This window comes from Nicotiana attenuata, chromosome 5 (assembly GCF_001879085.1).
Source record: "Nicotiana attenuata strain UT chromosome 5, NIATTr2, whole genome shotgun sequence".
Classification (NCBI taxonomy): domain Eukaryota; kingdom Viridiplantae; phylum Streptophyta; class Magnoliopsida; order Solanales; family Solanaceae; genus Nicotiana; species Nicotiana attenuata.
The window spans coordinates 37,018,519-37,035,531 of NC_031993.1; the positions used below are offsets into that span (position 1 = coordinate 37,018,519).

Genomic DNA, 17,013 nt, shown 5'->3' on the forward strand with positions numbered 1-17,013 from the left:
TTATGGTTATGGTCAAAATTATATGCAAGATATGTTTCTTGCATTAATGTTATTCTTTAATAATCACATTACCAAAATACTTTGGCATGCAATAGGTACGTGACCAATGACCATTCATGCCATAATAATGACATTATTTTCTTATATCATCTCAAACCTCCTTCTAGAGGTGAGTGTGGTATATTCACTACCACTAGCACGTTCATATTCTTCCAAGAATGAATATGTATTCATAAATCAGACGTTGTCACATTCACATCATGAATGAACCATAATCATCTATATGTGCTTTATAAAATCTCATGTCAAATCGAAGACAAATATTACTTTCACAGAGTGAAGGATTATTTTGAGAATCCTTATTGTTCTCACTACCACAATTATGACGATTATAATTTCGTCTATTGTCACGCTCACATTCATTGATACATTCATACAATAATTTTATCTTCTTTCAGATTTATCACATACTGCTATCACATTCTCTTAAGGGAATGAGAACGAAGCAAATTCAATGGGACGGGTTTCCACTTCTTTGCCCACAATCGTACATGAATTTGATCATGACAAGGCATAAAAATTTTACCACTTTGGGTGGTTATAATTTCTTTCGAACTCCATTAGAGTTACAATCAAAATTTATCGTCTTTGCTTGTATTTAAAATCAAATTATAATGTCAAGAATTTAAAAGAGAAAAATAAAGTAAAATACTTACCTTAAATCCAGATTTTAATCATGAAGGAAGTTCATGAAACAATTGACAATCATTATGCTCAATCCCAAAGCTTCTACTCAATTGGTTAGAGTCTCGTGCTGATAACGTGTTATGAAACAATAAAAGAAGAAGAATAGTATTGCAGAGAAAAGTAGGGAGAGAGAATTCTTATTGATTTGGGATGAATTACCATGAAATAGAACCCCTATATTTATAGGGGAAAAATGACTTAGCCACCAAGTAACAAACCCTAAAATCTCTCTAAATATAGACATTCACCTTAAATAAAATTCTAGTTATAACACTAATAACTTAATTCAGTTATTATTATATATTAACTTGAGGTCGTTGTGGAAACCCTTAAACTTCAAATATCGGATCCGCCTCTAACGCCTTCTGCCACATAAATGGCTAGACAAGCATAATGCACATCAATCAATCAATAATTGGATGAGTGATAACGTGATAATTAGCTCCCACATTATTTTTGCTTTATAAAGATCCGAATTTTAGGATCCGCACATTTCAAACTTCACATATACATTGGTAGTTAGTGGTAATTAAAAAAATACCTCCTAAAGAGAATGCTGGGTCAAAGTAAATGGGCTAGAATATATAAAATTTTATGTGCATCGGAGCATCAATTCTATAATTGTTCAATTAGAATTACATAACTATAAAGTTTATAGCGTACTATAAGACTCCTTAGTAATAATTGAATCGTATAAAAGGGGACAAAAGTAGTAGTAATAGAAACAAAATGTGTGTTTTTTGACAATTTGTTCTCCTAAAATAAAAGTCATAAGCAATCGACATTTTGTTTTAATTGTCTTAATAATCTCTTGACTATAGTTTTTGATGAAAAGTTCTTAAAGTACTATTATCTCAAACAACAAACAACTAGAGTTGTTGATACCCGTAAGGGTGGCCGAGTTGGTTGAGCAGGAGATCCTCAAATGGGAGGTTGCAGGTTTAAAATTACCTTTTGCAAGTTTTCTCGGTCGAGCTCGTCGCACGAGGCTTGTCTAGTGCGGTTTACCTCTCCAATGTAGTTTACGAGCTATAGCGGGATTTATTTAGAACGCACCGAAGGGTCGTGGCTGCGGGTTCCCTAGTCTACAAAAAAAAAAAAACCCTTGATAATTTACAAAAAAAACTTGAGTTGTTGATCCAAATAGAAAACTATAATATCAATAATGATATTGGACTGCTGTGACAAATGATCAATTTGTGAATATAGGCTATAGCTAATGTTAGTTCACATAGAGAAAGGTACTTGACATGGAGGAAACTTGTTATAAATTGGTCTGAGAAAACGGAAGTTGGCAAGAGACAACCTCTGTGTCTTTTGTGGAGGGATTTTATATCTAAACTATATCGTTATAACTACTACTTTTGCGAACCAACAATAATATATAACAAGAAGACAACCACTTCTGCATACGTAACTTTTTCTATGTTATATATATGTTAAAGCTAAATTTACAATTTTACAATCTCGNACTACCCTTTCCCCAGATTTCTGACTATGTACTTCCGGGACCTCAAAGTTGAAAGGAGGCCATTCGACATAACGGTCAAAGCAAAGGCCCCATTCTCTTGGTACAGCATGCAAGGAGATGACAACCCGAAGAGCAACAATTTCAAGGGTACAGCTACTACTCCAACTGGCCAGTCTGAAGAGCCAGTTGTGGTAGTGGCTCCTGCTGAGCCTGCCTCCACCTCCACTGATATCCCTCCTGGCCCATCCACCTCAGCAGCTCCAGAGATCCCTCCTCCCGAGCATACCCAATGACTGCCCACCGACTGAGCCAGGCTCTTCTCAATATCAACAACTGGATGCAGACAGCGTCATCCAAGTTGTCTATCTTGACTACCACAGTAGAGGCTCAGTCGGCTCCTGCAACTCCACAGGTTCCACAGTCCATAGCGGATGCTCTTAAAGAGATTCTAGTCAACCAACAGAAAATCCTCGACACTCAGAAGGTGCTCATAGAGGTAGTTGATTCACACAGCAAGGCTCTCAAGGAGCTTGCTAGGGAACACAAGAAGCTGAGGAAGACACGGGCCTCCAAAGAGTCCGTGAAGGAGTTGAAAGCTGATGTTGACAGACTGAAGGCAGATCAGCTGCCTTTAGATTTACTGCTCGAGGACCCAGTACCAGCAGCTCATTCCCAGCCAGAGCAATCACAGAGGCCTCCCAAGAGGAAGAGGATGATTCCCAGAACGGATGATGTAGTCATCCAGTTGGCCGACCAACCGGAGGCTTCCTCCAGCCAGCCATAGGATGCACCTCAGGAGCCTGTCCAGGTCCAGGCCCAGGTCCCAGCAGCAGAGCAGCAGGCCACAGGGAACCAGTTTGAGGTTCCCGAGCACAGTGAGGACCCAGGGACCACTCAGGAGCCCATGCAGAAAGACAGGCCATAGGGAGTCTCTATATCCTTTTCCATTATCTTTTTGGTGCTTATTTTGTTTAGTTGGCATTGGGGACAATGCCAGCTTTCATTGAGGGGGTAGCCCTACATTTGGATTCATTCGGATGATTGTATATATTTGATACTTTTTATGCTTTCTTTATTTTTCATCTTTGGTTTGTATATATTTTTAACATTTTGCTACATTTCTCGCACTTTTAGTTTACTTTGGGTCTGTCTATAAAGTTATGTTACAATGTATATATTCATCCCATCTATTGTATATTCGACAAATCCCCTCTTGTATATATTCATTTTACTTTCCGCAATTTTTCATTCTTAGCTTCTTATTTATGTTCTTAGCTTCTTGTTTTGAACGTTTGCAATAAGCCTTTGGTTTTCTTAATGCCACGGTTCTTTCCAAAGGTGGAGTTTGTGTGAACCGGGTGGCTCTTCCCAATGATAGATGGCGTGACAACCTTCTTAAGGGTTTGAGTCTGTTTTTTCTTTTTTTTTGGCTTTTTTTTAGTGATTAGTGGTTAAGGGTGCCTCAAGCAAAGCTTCACTTGGGCCTAGCACATTTTCCATTGATCTCATGGTCAAAAACAAATTATTGTGTTTAGGATGGTGAAAGTCGTGACCTTGAGACTCTTGTGTTGACCGATAATCACCAAGTGATTTTTCGGGACCATTGTGTTCTCAAATCTTATCTAAGGTTGTTGTGGGCCCCCAATTCTATGTCTTTAGTGATCCCATAGCGTGTATGGTGAGAAATTGCATTGCAAGTCCAAGTCCCGAGCCATTGGTCTAGAACTTGCCCTGAATGTTTGATGAGGCGAAATCCTAAGTGAGTTTTGACTTAAGATATGACTATAGGCTCTCCTTGGTCCAAATGATAGCTTGAACACATCCATAGCCTACCAAAGATAAAAATCCCTAGTCAACCCTTTTGAGCCTTAGACCTTTTTCTTTCAAAAATCATGATACAAGCCTTTACCCGTTCTAAAAGATACCCTCTCTTGGCACCCGATCTTTTCTTAGCACATGGCAAAAGTATAAGTTTGGGGGGAGAGACGAGGATTGCAGCAAAGTGGTAAAAAGGTGCAAAATGAAGAAAAAGAAAGGCAATGAAAAAGGAAGAAAAGCAAAAAGACAAAAAGAATACTCAATATGGAAATGAATAAAATGGGATTCGTGAAAAGCAAAGAATGAAAGGTGTGGAAAATTGAAAGAGGAAAAAAGGTTTGAAATGTATAAGAAAGAGTGACAGTTTGTCTCTCTAACCCCTTAGAAAGAAGTGAAATGACTCAAAGAGTCAAGTAAAAGTGTGCCAAATGAAACAAAAGAAGTGTTTAAGGGAAGATGGAACCTACTTAGACCAAACATTTCCTACCCTTAACCAAAAGCCTTCACAATGTCTCCATAAAAGCCCTATATGATCTTGAGTTGAATGGAGCTTACATTAGTGGATACTCACATAAGGGGCAAGAATATGGTACTTAGTGCCGGACTTGTGACTTTTCTTTGAGAGGGATGAGTGAATTTCCATTAACCTCGTTATGAGTGTCACTACTCTAAAGGTGAGGTTTGCTTAGGGAGAGCTGAGGATGTGTGAGTTTGGGTTCCACAATGACTAAAGTAATAGAAAGAGTCCTTTGATGTGTTGAGTCAACTCTTGATGCTCTTGTGTCACACTTGATCCATGGTGTTTTAAAAGAGTAAATGTTGTTAATGATTCATGTGTATTGAGGGCAATTGTTAGTCCCAGTTGAGGCTAGTTGAGGTTACTTTAGGACAGCTGAATTTTCTTGGATTTTTCCTTAAGGGGTGGGTCTTATTTTGTTTGCTTGAGGACAAGCAAAAGCTTAAGTTTGGGGGACTTGATAACTAGTGATTTTGATACATTTTGTACTCCTTCTTGCTTATGTTTTGATTAGAAATTTGTACAAAATAGTCCCAAAAGGCTCACAAGTTGTGCTTGATTGCAGGTTTGATCAATAAGGTGACAAGATGTCAAAGACCAGCTCAAAAGGAGTGAAACTTGCACAAGTACCAAGACAAGACAAAGCTCAGGCAAAACAAGGCCAGTGCGGCTGCACTACATTCTGTGTGGTCCGCACTGTGAGGTTCAGAGAGCATGACATTCAGGCACAAAGGCAATGCGGCCGCACTAGGAGTTGTGCGGTCCGCACTGAGATCAACGCGGCCGCACTCGATTTCGTGCGGTCCGTAGTGAGAAGAATCAGAGAGCTGCAAATTCCAAGTGTCAAGCCAATGCGGTCCGCGCTCCATTTTATGCGGACCGCACTAGAAGCCTCCGCGGCCGCAGTCCATTCTCTCCGGTCTGCAGTGCCCGAGTTCAGAGAGTTAGATCTTCAAGTTCAGAGCCCTAGTGCGACCGCACACCATTTTGTGCGGTTCACACTAGCCCCGCAGGGGTATTTTTGTCTAGAATTGTCAGCTTAGTATAAATAGCTTCTTTTCCATTTTTAGGTCAACCAGATAGATTTGGCTGGTAGCTGCGCTCACGACTTCGGTTTTCTTAGCTATTTTGGGCAATTTTATCTTCATTTCAACATTGAATCTTCTAGTTTATCTTAGACATTAATTAATATGAGTTGTTTTTCATCTATTTCTTTGTTTATCTCTCTAAATATGAGTAGCTAGACCCATCAGTTAGGGTTGTGGCTCAACCCTAGTGTGGATAATTGATGGGTCTTGTATTTTTGAGCTTGATTGACTATGGGTGTTTGATATTTGGGCTAATTCCATGTTTAATTGCTAAATTAGTGGTTGCAAACACTAGTTTGTGTTTAGTTGACTTTTGCTCTTCTTGAGAAAGAGAGCCTAAGTCTCTAGAATTAGTCCAACAAGGAATTGGGGCGTACTCAAGAGAATTGATAGCCCAAATAGAGGGTTAAACCGAGAGATCGTAATACCCGACTTGATCCTCAATTGCTTGTGCAAATTCGCATACCCAATTGGTCTTGAGAAAGCCAATTCGGGCAAAATCACTCAAACTACCGAGAGGTATAGAGTGAGTAGAATCGAGCAATGGGTATATCATACTCCCCAAATGTGTCAATCTAGCTTTAGATTCAAGTTTCCGTTAATTGACCACCTAGGCGAAAGTCATTACCCTAGTTCCCTTTTTATCATAAGAACAACTTGCAACAGATTAATCCTAGCTTATAGTAGTTAATTCGAGCATTGTAGTTTATAGAATTAGAATTATATTTAAAACCCCAAAAATGTGTAGAATTGTAATTTGGAGGAAACACACAATTCCATTCTAGGTAGATAACCAACTCCAATATCTAGCTCTCTGTGGAATTCGATCCCGACCCTAATTCGGGTAAAACTTCGACCTCTCCCGCTACTTAATAGTAATGCAGGGTTGGCCGCAGTCAGTAGCCATAGCCTCCATTTTAATTATTTTTTTTTTTTTTTTGAAGGAGAACGGAAGGGATTTGCTCAAGGGCTTTCAGATACTTATATAGAAGAGGAAGAATGAAACAGGAAAATAATTTGTTCGATGTTAACAAGAAAATTACTTATAAAACCTATACAACATCATGCAAAGAAGCCAAATAAGTTGCCTGGTTTGTGGTGCTCTCCTTTCTCTTTGTTTATTGGAGATTCTTGGATCCCAACTCTTTCTTACGATAAGCTCAAAAATAACTCTGAACTAAGCACGTATTTTACTCCTAAAACAAGTCTGACACATAGGAAAGCTCCATTGGCTTTCTGGATTCTAAAGAGGTTACATCTTTCTTATTCAAGTTGTCTCAAAGTTCTACTTGAATATTCAAGTTTTGGAATATTAACCACAAGTAGGCATTCTGGTTTTGAAAGCGCGAGATTTGGATTTTGGACAACTTTAAGTTTTAAAAAAACTCCTAACTTGTACTCAAAGACTAATTAGATATTGAGAATCTGTGTCAACTAGTTTGGAATTAATTTATGAAATTTAACAAAATTTATGAATGAATAAAAGTAGTGGTACTTATGTAGTACAGAAATTAAAAGTTCCTACAAAAGCTCGCTAGGTAAATAAGAGTGATTATAATTCTCAACTGTGAGAATATAACATAAAATTCTTACTCTGCACTATACAGTGGAACTCAGGAAATATAAACAACAAAATAACAGCTGCTATTATCTAAAAACTACCCCTCATGTTTGTTTGAGGATACAGATCAAGACCCTATTCCGTTGGTTCAGATTTTCCAGTTAAAAATTTCATGAGATACCAAAATTATTAGTGTTATTGCCAATTGTAACCTGCTCATCTCAGGCTTCCAGCCATTACAGTACGAAACGCAGAGCCAAGGCTAGACCTCCGGCGACTGGTGGAACTACTATCATCTCTACTTGGAGATACATCCTTTCTTCTCCTTTTCTTGTTAGCAGAACTTTCACCGTGTGACCCGCCCATTGCAGCTAGTAATTGCTGGGCTCTAGACCCATGCATGCTTTTCTTTATCAGGGTACACGCCTGCTTTTTTTCCATATTCTGCTCTAGCTCCTTCTGCAGTTGCTTTTTGCAGGAAACCCGGTCTGCTGTTCTTAGATGAGGACGGGGAATATGGTAATCATTTTCTGCAAATGAAAACCAATGATCTCGCACCAGCTTCTCTATATTCACTGTAGGCAACGAGTGGATAATAAAATAGAAGTGCAAGATGAGTTTACCTGGGGGATCTTCTCCATATATCTCTGGGCTCGGAGATCTAGACGGCGTTTTGGGTGTGATATATATAGTTCTGCTGGGTGCACCGGGGTCCAGAGTACTGCGGTTTTCTTTGAGTATTGAAGGAAAAGACACTTTATCCACTTCAGGTGACTTGGGATGCAAAATGTTACTTGCACCATGTGGTCCAGGAGCAGACCTCGTCTGCACATTTTCCTTTCCGTCACTATCCTGAACCTTGTTGAGAGGATTGGGAGACGACTCATTTGCAGTATCATTGGAGCCTTTGACACATAAAGCCCCGGGATTTGGCGGACGCGGAGAAGTAACACAGACAACATCTGTATTATCTAAAACTGACTTGGGAGATGTGTTCAGTATGGACGGATCTATAAAGGGCTTTTGCACTTCAATAAAATCTGAAAACCAGGGAGTGCCCCTCTTTGCATAAAACAGAACATATGCTTCCTGCGACAAAACAAAATCTTCTCCAACCTGAATAACCTATAAGTTTAAACAAATATCAAGTTAGTTCATCATAAACGCTTGTGCTGCCCTTTATGCCAGGAGAATTGCTAGGGTACTCTAACAAAAATAAGCAATGATGAAACGATATTGAATGCAGCACTAAAACAAAATGGTTTCCAAGTTAGAGGCCCCAGAATATTGAGAAACAGATTAATCCTACAGTAAAACCATTAAGGGGTCGTTTGGTTGGAAAGAAGTTATCTAGGATTAAATATATCGGGATTAATTATCCCCGGATTAGTTATTCCACCTTTCCATGGGGATGAAAAAAAAACTACAATCCCTGGATAACTAATCCTGGGATTAATTATACCGTAATTTTCTCCCAACCAAACATGGGATAAACTCTTAATTAAATTTAGTCCGTGGATTAATTATTCTTTATCCCTCGTACCAAACGAGCCCTAAAAGAAAGTAGGAAGCTTGATTTACAGTATTACATACCTTTGAGTCGTCAAATTTGTACCATTCATTTGGAGCAGAGCGAATAAAGCTGTAATAGTGCCCAGAAGAGTATGAAAATCCGACATGCCTTATAACTGCATAAAGATCGTACTTCATTTCTTCCTGTGCACAGAAAGGAAAATTAAAAATCATATACAGTTCCAGTTAATAAAGATTAAGCAAAAAGAAAGAAAGATCTTAAATTAGAAATATTATAGTGAAATTGTACACAACATTTTACCTGCTTAGACTCCATATCCTATCAAACATAAACAAAGGAGGAAAATTTAAAATCATTTTTGATAAAATACTTCTCCCAAGCTATCAGCTACAAGCCTTCCAAAATTCCTTTGTAAATATATATATATATATATTGCAAGAATCCCAGAAATTTCAGCTACTAAACTTAAGTATGCAGGAAAAGTTTACCTCTAAAACTTTTTTTTTCTCTGGAACTATAAAACTAGTATATATTTAAGCACTAGTAATTACTCTTCACCAGCTTCTTGACCAGAAAAAAAAATTCACTTTATTTCATCTCTTCCGACTCCTAAAACAAAAAGAATCCCTGCAACACTAATTCCTAGCATAGACAGGAACTCACATTATCACTTTGGTTGTTATCAGCATAAGCATGCAAGTCCAGTTCCAGTGGAAATGAAACATATTTGTCAATCTTCTCAACAAGAGAACCATCAGTTTTGAATCTCTTCAAATGAAGGGCAGCAACAGAAGGGGCCTTATCCAGCACAAGCTGCTTCTCAATGGAGACTTGCTCCTTACATTTTTCACATGTAAATTTTATTTCTGAATCCTCGATCTTCTCAACCTTTGTGAAAGACTCCAGAGCTGTGGCTAGGCTGTCAACATCCTCAATCTCCAAACTCAGATCAATTAGAGTCTCGTAAGTGTCAGAAGAATGGCCACAATTACAACACCGCAGCTGCAATTTCGAAAAAAAGGCATGCGCAGAATGTCAGTGCTACAATTGCATTTAAGAATGAAGAGCAGAACATATATGTGAATGCAGTTTTACAACAAAAGGCACAAAGAATTGATAGATCATTTGTTCTTACTTTGCTAACTAAACGACCTCCAAAAGCCTGCTTCACAAAGTTCTCAGTCTCCAAAGTTGGGCTGCCTTTTGGTCTCGAAACATCACAACATTGTTCAAGTTTATCCAGAAAACATTGCAGAAATTCGTGAGCATCTTCTTGTTGGAACCGATGGAAAGTGGAAGAAAAATCTAATTTTTTCACAAAGTTAAGGATGGCAGTGAAACAAAAGCTACAGATTCGCAAACAAAGCAATGAATTTATACAACCTTCATACCTAGCTGGCCTGTCTGATTTGACTCTTCAAAATCTCTATAATCATTTAGAAAGGTAATTTATTAGAGAATTGACTAACAATCAATTCTTTTGTATGTAACTAAACATTGACTATGATAAAGGGAGCTAATTTAATAAAAGTAACTGATTAGGTCAGCTAACATAATCCAAACCAAACATGCCCTAAACGAGATCTAGGTTTTTCTTTTCCTGCATAATCAAAGGGAATGAAGAAATGTGAATGTACCAATAGTGTGTACCATACCAAAATCAGTCATCTTTCTTATATTTCATTAAGAAATAAGGGTAATGAATACATAAGCAGAAAAGATAAACACACATATATATGTGTATGAAATGTGAATATTATCCCAAAAATCACAAACAAGTAATTTAAAAGGATACAGCTTAAATTGTTAACAAATTTCCAGGGAGAGACAACACCAGTCTCAGAAACCAGTAAAGCATCAATAAGCTCTTTCAACGCACAAATTACACAGAAACCTTTCTGGTAACCTGCAATTGTTACATAGACAACAAAACAATAAGTAACCTCACAAACAGAGAGAGAAAGAGGAAATCTCTCCACTAGACAAGATTAAATAAACCACATACACTAACATAACTCATAGGGTTGAATAATTGGCAATGCAGAGTTCAGTATTCCCTTTGTTCCAAAAAATAATTAAAGAGTTTCGATCTTAATTTAAACATAAGTTCCTTTAATTTTTTTCCAAAAAATAAAAATAATTACTCGTTCAGAAACTATATAAGAAGTATTAAAAAAATTATGAAAAAATGGCTACTTGACTCTCTAAATAGTACTTAATAGAGACATATAAAATGGAACAAAGGGATTAATTGTTATTTCTTACTATCACAGGGTGTGGCATGATCGTTCAACTTAAGGCCCTGAATCAGAGGCACTGTGTGCATGAATGATTGCAATACCGAGTTTAGAAAGCACGTGTTGCCTAAATTAGCAAGCCCTGCACCCTGTTAATAATCCCAAAAAAAAAAAAAAAATCAACACAAAACAAAAGTGCCCAAGAAAAAAAGAGAAATTGGAGCTATTGGCGAAGCATAAAGATTAATACCAGCATAAACGACTTAGCATCGTCATCTCTATGACAATTCCACAGAGACCCAACTGATACCAATTTCGTAGTTTCAACTTTATTAGGCCCGTCGGGCCAACCAGAAGCCGATGGCTCGTCGTCGTCGGGCTGAGCAGTAGAAGTCAATTGTGAGCCCAAAGGCTTGGAATTGGTGATTGGACCCCAAGGCTGAGACCAATGGCTGGTGTACGAAGAATATGGAGTGTACCTCCGAACAGGTGATGAATCCAATTCTTCTTCCCCCATTTGTAATCCTTCAAATTTGTTCGAATTAGCTAAGTTTTCAGGAGAATTTGGGAAAGACCGATCTAGTGTTTCGTGAGGATTTACTGAATTAACCAGTTCAGTGTCAGTTTCTAGGATTTCTGAGCAATGAGTTTCCATTGAATGTTGAGAAAAAAGAAGAGAAAGCAGAAATGGGGGTTGTTAGGGTTTTGAAGGAGTGGGAAAATTGGGGAATTAGAATTTTCTTAAGGTTTTGAAGAATGGAGGGAAAGGAAAGGAAGAGGGAAAAGGTTGGATATGAAAATTGGTAAAAATTGCAAAGTGAATATTGAGATGAATGGAGAGTTTTGAAAAGGGGAGGGAAAGTTAAGCCGCCATTTTGGATTTTCAAGGAATACTTCAATTTAGGAAAGAGGATGCAGTGCGAAAGTGTCGAGAGTGAATTTACCATGACCAAACATTAGATATTATTTCTAAAATTACTAGCCACTCTCCGCATCTTTTTAAATAAAATGGAGTGAACTGTCATGGATTTGAACTTTGTACCTCAATTATGTAAAATAAAGTTGCAACCATTAACCATCAAAATTTAGGATCTAATGGTACGGTAAAAATTTACCCACATCGGGTGTATATATTTAATTTAATTAAATTAACTATACTAAGGTTTATTAAGAGTTGTTGTTAATAAATAAAAATTTGAAAGGTATTGAACTAATGTAACAAAGTCTAGGATTATCGTCCTCTTTGGCTTGTTCCTCAAGACAAAAAGAGAGCCAAAGAATTATTAGATGCAGTTATTGAAGAACGTTCATACGGCTTTAAACAAAATAAATACTTCACAGGAAACCGTGTTTACTTGTACAATGATGCATTTGGAAAATTAATATGCAGTTTTATGTAAAAATAAATTAATTAATCTGGGAGTATAATATGGGAGACAAATTTTTCATTTTCTTCTTTATATTCTAACTGTGTTGGAGTTAGTGACAAATTGACAAATTGGACTGCAGATTTAGCTAATTAGTTTGCCTAGTTGGGCCAGGCCCAATATCTGTATTTATTTGATTTGTATATTGAGAAATTTTCATAAAGCACTATCTTTTAGTATTAATTAGCCATCTATAGATACCATTTATTATATTACGGACTATAGATACCTTTTTTGTGGTTATAAGATGTATTTGATGTATTTAAGCTATTGTATTCATGAATACAGTAGCAAAAATAGGCGTGAATCAGGGAAGTCCAGCTAATCAGTTGTTGTATTCGAGTGTATTCGACTGTATTCATGGAGTGAAACATGGGATTACAGCTGGACAGATTATTATATTCGACTATATTCACGGCGTGAAATAGGGGATTACACTATTTTTAAAACGGAAAGTGAATCAATTAACATAATAGACTCCTAATATAACTCAACAAACTCAATTATAACACACAAATTTTGTATTTTCAGTTATAAAAAAGATTCTCAACCGAAAAATACCCCAAAAACATAGCAATCTTCAGAGAAATTATATAATACATCTGAATACATAAATTATATTAATTAAAAAAATATGAATATATTCATGGCATATAGCGAGACAGTGAATACAATGAAATACATAAAATACAGCGGGATACATTGAAATACAATGAAAAAAAAGACAGTGAATACAGTCAAATACATGGAATACAACGAGATACATTGAATTACAATGAAAAAAAGACAAGGAATACAATGAAATACATGAAAATACATTGAAATATATTAACCGAAACCATTGGGAAGATAGTTACGGGTCTTCTTGTCAGACCCGTACTCGATATTGGGCATCAAGACACATCCCTTGAACTTTCTCCTCACTCTAGAATCGATACCTTTGGGTCTGCGCCAGCTTTCCTTGACAGTGATTCTGCGGTCACTTTGGGGTCTAATAAACCTCTTAACCCTCTTCTTCACAACCTTCTTGTTAAGCAGAGGCACTGCCATTGTTGTTCACTTTCCCTTACCTTTGGAACTAGGGTTTCTGCAAAAGCGGCCCGCACCTTGCTCAAAAAAACAACGTCAAAGCCTTCAATGACGAATTGATAAAGAGGAAACTTACTACTTTCATTATTGAATAGCGTATCAAATTAGAGAGAGAAAGAAAATAGTGTAACTATAGCGTATATCTATAGAACATAATTATTTTAAATGGTATTTATTTAAAATAAATAAGGTGTTAACATTTGCTATAAGAGGTCTTGTAGATAGGAAGCCCAACATATAAAAAGGGTCTAAAGGGGAAGGTTCTGGAGATTTTTGGACAGATATTCAATACACAGATATTTTGCTCGTTCTTCTTCTCCATTCTCTCTCTAAAAACCCTAATCATGGTTGGAACAATTTCGAATAATCTCTGACTCTAACATGGTATCAGAGCCATGAGATCGTTGTTCCTTCATCCTCTAAGCTCGGAAGTGTTACCCCTGGAGGTTTTAATTCCCTAGACGTCAGAATTTTTTTCGCTTATTCGTTACCGGTGATGAGGTCGGAATTTTCTTCTGGTTTTTTATTCATTCTGCTAGTTATCTACACGATTGTGTTGAAGCGTAGTCAGTTTCTAGGACTTACATTTTTTCACTGGAGTTTTTGGAGGTTCTCTTTGTAGCTAGGGTTTCTTCAGATTTGAGTAATTTTCAAGGCCTTTTACTTCTTCAGGTCGCGAAGAAGTTTGGTACATTCTTTCCTGTCCTTACACATCTATTAATTTTGTTGTATTAGGTGATTTTCTGCGATTGGAAATTAGTTGTTTGTTTCTGAAAATTTCTCTGAAAATTATGGGTGATTCCAGTTCAAATACCGGTCCTTATGTTCCTGAGCCTACTAGTCCCTTATTTCTCCTTCCTTCCGATGTCCCAGATGTATCTCTTGTCACGGTGCCCTTCTCTGGGACAGGTTTTGGGGGTTGGAAACGTAATATGATAGTCTCTCTGTCTGCTAAAAACAAAATAGGCTTTATAGATGGTTCATGCACTAAACCTGCTGAGACTTCTCCCGAATATTGGCAATGGGATAGGTGCAACAACATGGTTATATCATGGTTAACCAATTCCCTATCCCCGGACATTGCTGAAAGCGTGCAATATTCAGAGACAGCTGAGAGTATTTGGAAACAACTAAATAACAGGTATGGGACTGTTAGTGGAACTAAAGTCTTTGAGATTAAAAGAGAACTTTCCTCCACTTATCAAGGATCCCTAGATGTTGCTTCTTACATTAGTAAACTCAAGAAACTTTGGGATGAACTAGAGATTATGCGCAGTAGTCATGCTAATGTTTGTGCTTGTGCTGCTAAGGAAGGTCTTCAGAAAGAAAAGGAAGAAGATAAAGTTCACCAATTCTAATGGGTCTAAATGAAGTCTATGTAGGAGTTAGAAGCAATATCTTAATGATGCACCCATTGCCTTCTCTTGATAATGTCTATAATATACTCCTACAAGATGAAAAACAAAGACAGGTCCTCCCAAATCCACAAGATTATTCTAAATCAGCCTCCTTCCATGCAAATTCCAGCAAGTATCCTCCTCAATTCTCACCTCACCAACAATATCCACAGAAACTAAAATTTGATCAGTCTAATCAGAGAATCAATTCTGATCACAACAAGGCTTCACTGATTTGCAAGTACTGCAAGAAGCCTGGTCATGCAATTGAAAAACATTAAAGTTGCATGGGTTTCCCCAAAATTTTAAATTCACAAGAGGTAAAAAAGTTTGGTACTGCAACTAATGTTGAGGGGCAGTCTTCTGGGGTTCCTGATCATACTCCTTCACATACTGAGGATTCATTGGCACCTAGTTTAACTAGAGAACAGTATAGTCAATTGATGAGTCTTCTTCAGCAATCTGGTCTCAATGAGTCGTCATCTCAACCTGCCATTATTGGTTCTGCAAACTTTGCTGGTAGTTCTTCTTCTCTGCCTGTATGTTTGAATGGTAATTCTAATGTGCGCATGTTGACTAATGTAGCTGGAAGGATATGGATAGTGGATTCTGGAGCCACTGATCATATGACTTCAAATAAAACTCTTCTTTTCAATATTACTCCTATAGTTGTTCCTTACCTAGTTTCTTTACCTAATGGTTACAAAGTGAAGGTCACCTGTACTAGATCCCTCACTTTGTTACCTTCTCTCACTCTTCATCATGTTTTATACATACCTACCTTTCACCACAATTTGATTTCAGTAAGTAAACTCATTGATCAATTCAAATGCTATGTTTTATTCATATTTCATTCGTGTATACTTCTACAGGCCCATTCTATGAAGCAGCTTCTGAAGCTTGGTAGAATGGACCAAGGACTATACAAATTCTACTTCAACCAATCTACTTCTGCTACTCAATCCATCTCTGATAACTTTCATGACTCTGCACCTATTTCTTATAATGTCATGGACAACATTAGACAGCCTATTCCTGTTTCTGTTGCTTCTGATTCATTTGTTTCTAGTTTTAATTCCATAGCAAATGTAAATGATTTCCCATTGAGTGCAAATATTGATATTCTGGATTTTCTTAATAGTCCTGTTTCATTACCAACTTGTAATAGTCATCAACATATAAATAAAAATGATGTTCTTTGGCATCACAGATTGGGGCATGTTACCTTTGCACAAATGAAAAATATACCCTCTATTTCTTCTAGTTTGTCAGCAAAGCAGTCTTTTTTTTGTCCTGTTTGTCCTTTGGCAAGACAATCTAGATTGTCCTTTCCAAATAGTTCTTCTCATTCTACTGCTCTCTTTCAACTAATACATGTGGATACCTGGGGACCTTACCACACTCAATCCTATTCTGGGGCAAAATATTTCTGACTATAGTTGATGATTATAGCAGGGCAACCTGGACACACCTGATGCACTCCAAAAGCTATGTTTTTACTTTGATTAAGGCATTTATAGCAATGGTCAAAACCCAATTTCAACTTCCCATAAAAGTCATTAGAAGTGACAATGCCTTAGAACTTGGGTCTTCTAATTCAGCCCTTCAATTCTTTTCTGAAACTGGAATAATTCATCAAACTACCTGTCCCCACACCCCACAACAGAATGGGGTGGTGGAGAGAAAGCACAAACATCTCCTTGAAACTTCAAGAGCCTTATTGTTTCAATCCAAGCTACCCACTAAGTTTTGGGGTGACTGTGTCTTAACAGCAACCTACCTTATAAATAGGTTTCCCTCCTCAGCTTTGTTCAACAAGACACCATTTGAAGTTCTATATGGCAGCCCATCTTCATACTCTCACTTGAAACCTTTTGGTTGTTTATGCTATGTTACTGTACCCAAATGCCATAGGGACAAATTTCAACCAAGAGCTTCCCCTTGTGTTTTCATTGGGTATCCTTATGTTAAAAAATGTTACAAGCTCTACAATTTGCATACTAAGTCAGTTTTGTTCTCTAGAGATGTTATTTTTCATGAATCTGTGTTTCCTTATCAATTGGTGTCCTCTACCACATCTTCCTCTACTCCTCCTCCTTCTATTCCTATGTTTTCTTCTGATATTCC

General features: G+C 37.3%; 2 protein-coding genes across 2 annotated transcripts; one reads left to right on the plus strand and one right to left on the minus strand.

Annotated features, from left to right (window-relative positions):
• LOC109225656 (ubiquitin carboxyl-terminal hydrolase 20-like) lies at positions 7,177 to 11,936 on the minus strand. Its single transcript, XM_019390403.1, has 8 exons — positions 11,224 to 11,936; positions 11,002 to 11,122; positions 10,532 to 10,642; positions 9,872 to 10,041; positions 9,400 to 9,738; positions 8,796 to 8,918; positions 7,826 to 8,327; positions 7,177 to 7,732 (listed from the first exon to the last, which is right to left on the minus strand). The coding sequence occupies exons 1-8, from the start codon at positions 11,626 to 11,628 to the stop codon at positions 7,419 to 7,421; spliced, it is 2,085 nt and encodes a 694-aa protein (XP_019245948.1). The 5' UTR covers positions 11,629 to 11,936; the 3' UTR covers positions 7,177 to 7,418.
• On the plus strand, positions 14,281 to 14,847 carry LOC109226133. Its single transcript, XM_019390933.1, has one exon. The coding sequence runs from the start codon at positions 14,281 to 14,283 to the stop codon at positions 14,845 to 14,847; it is 567 nt and encodes a 188-aa protein (XP_019246478.1).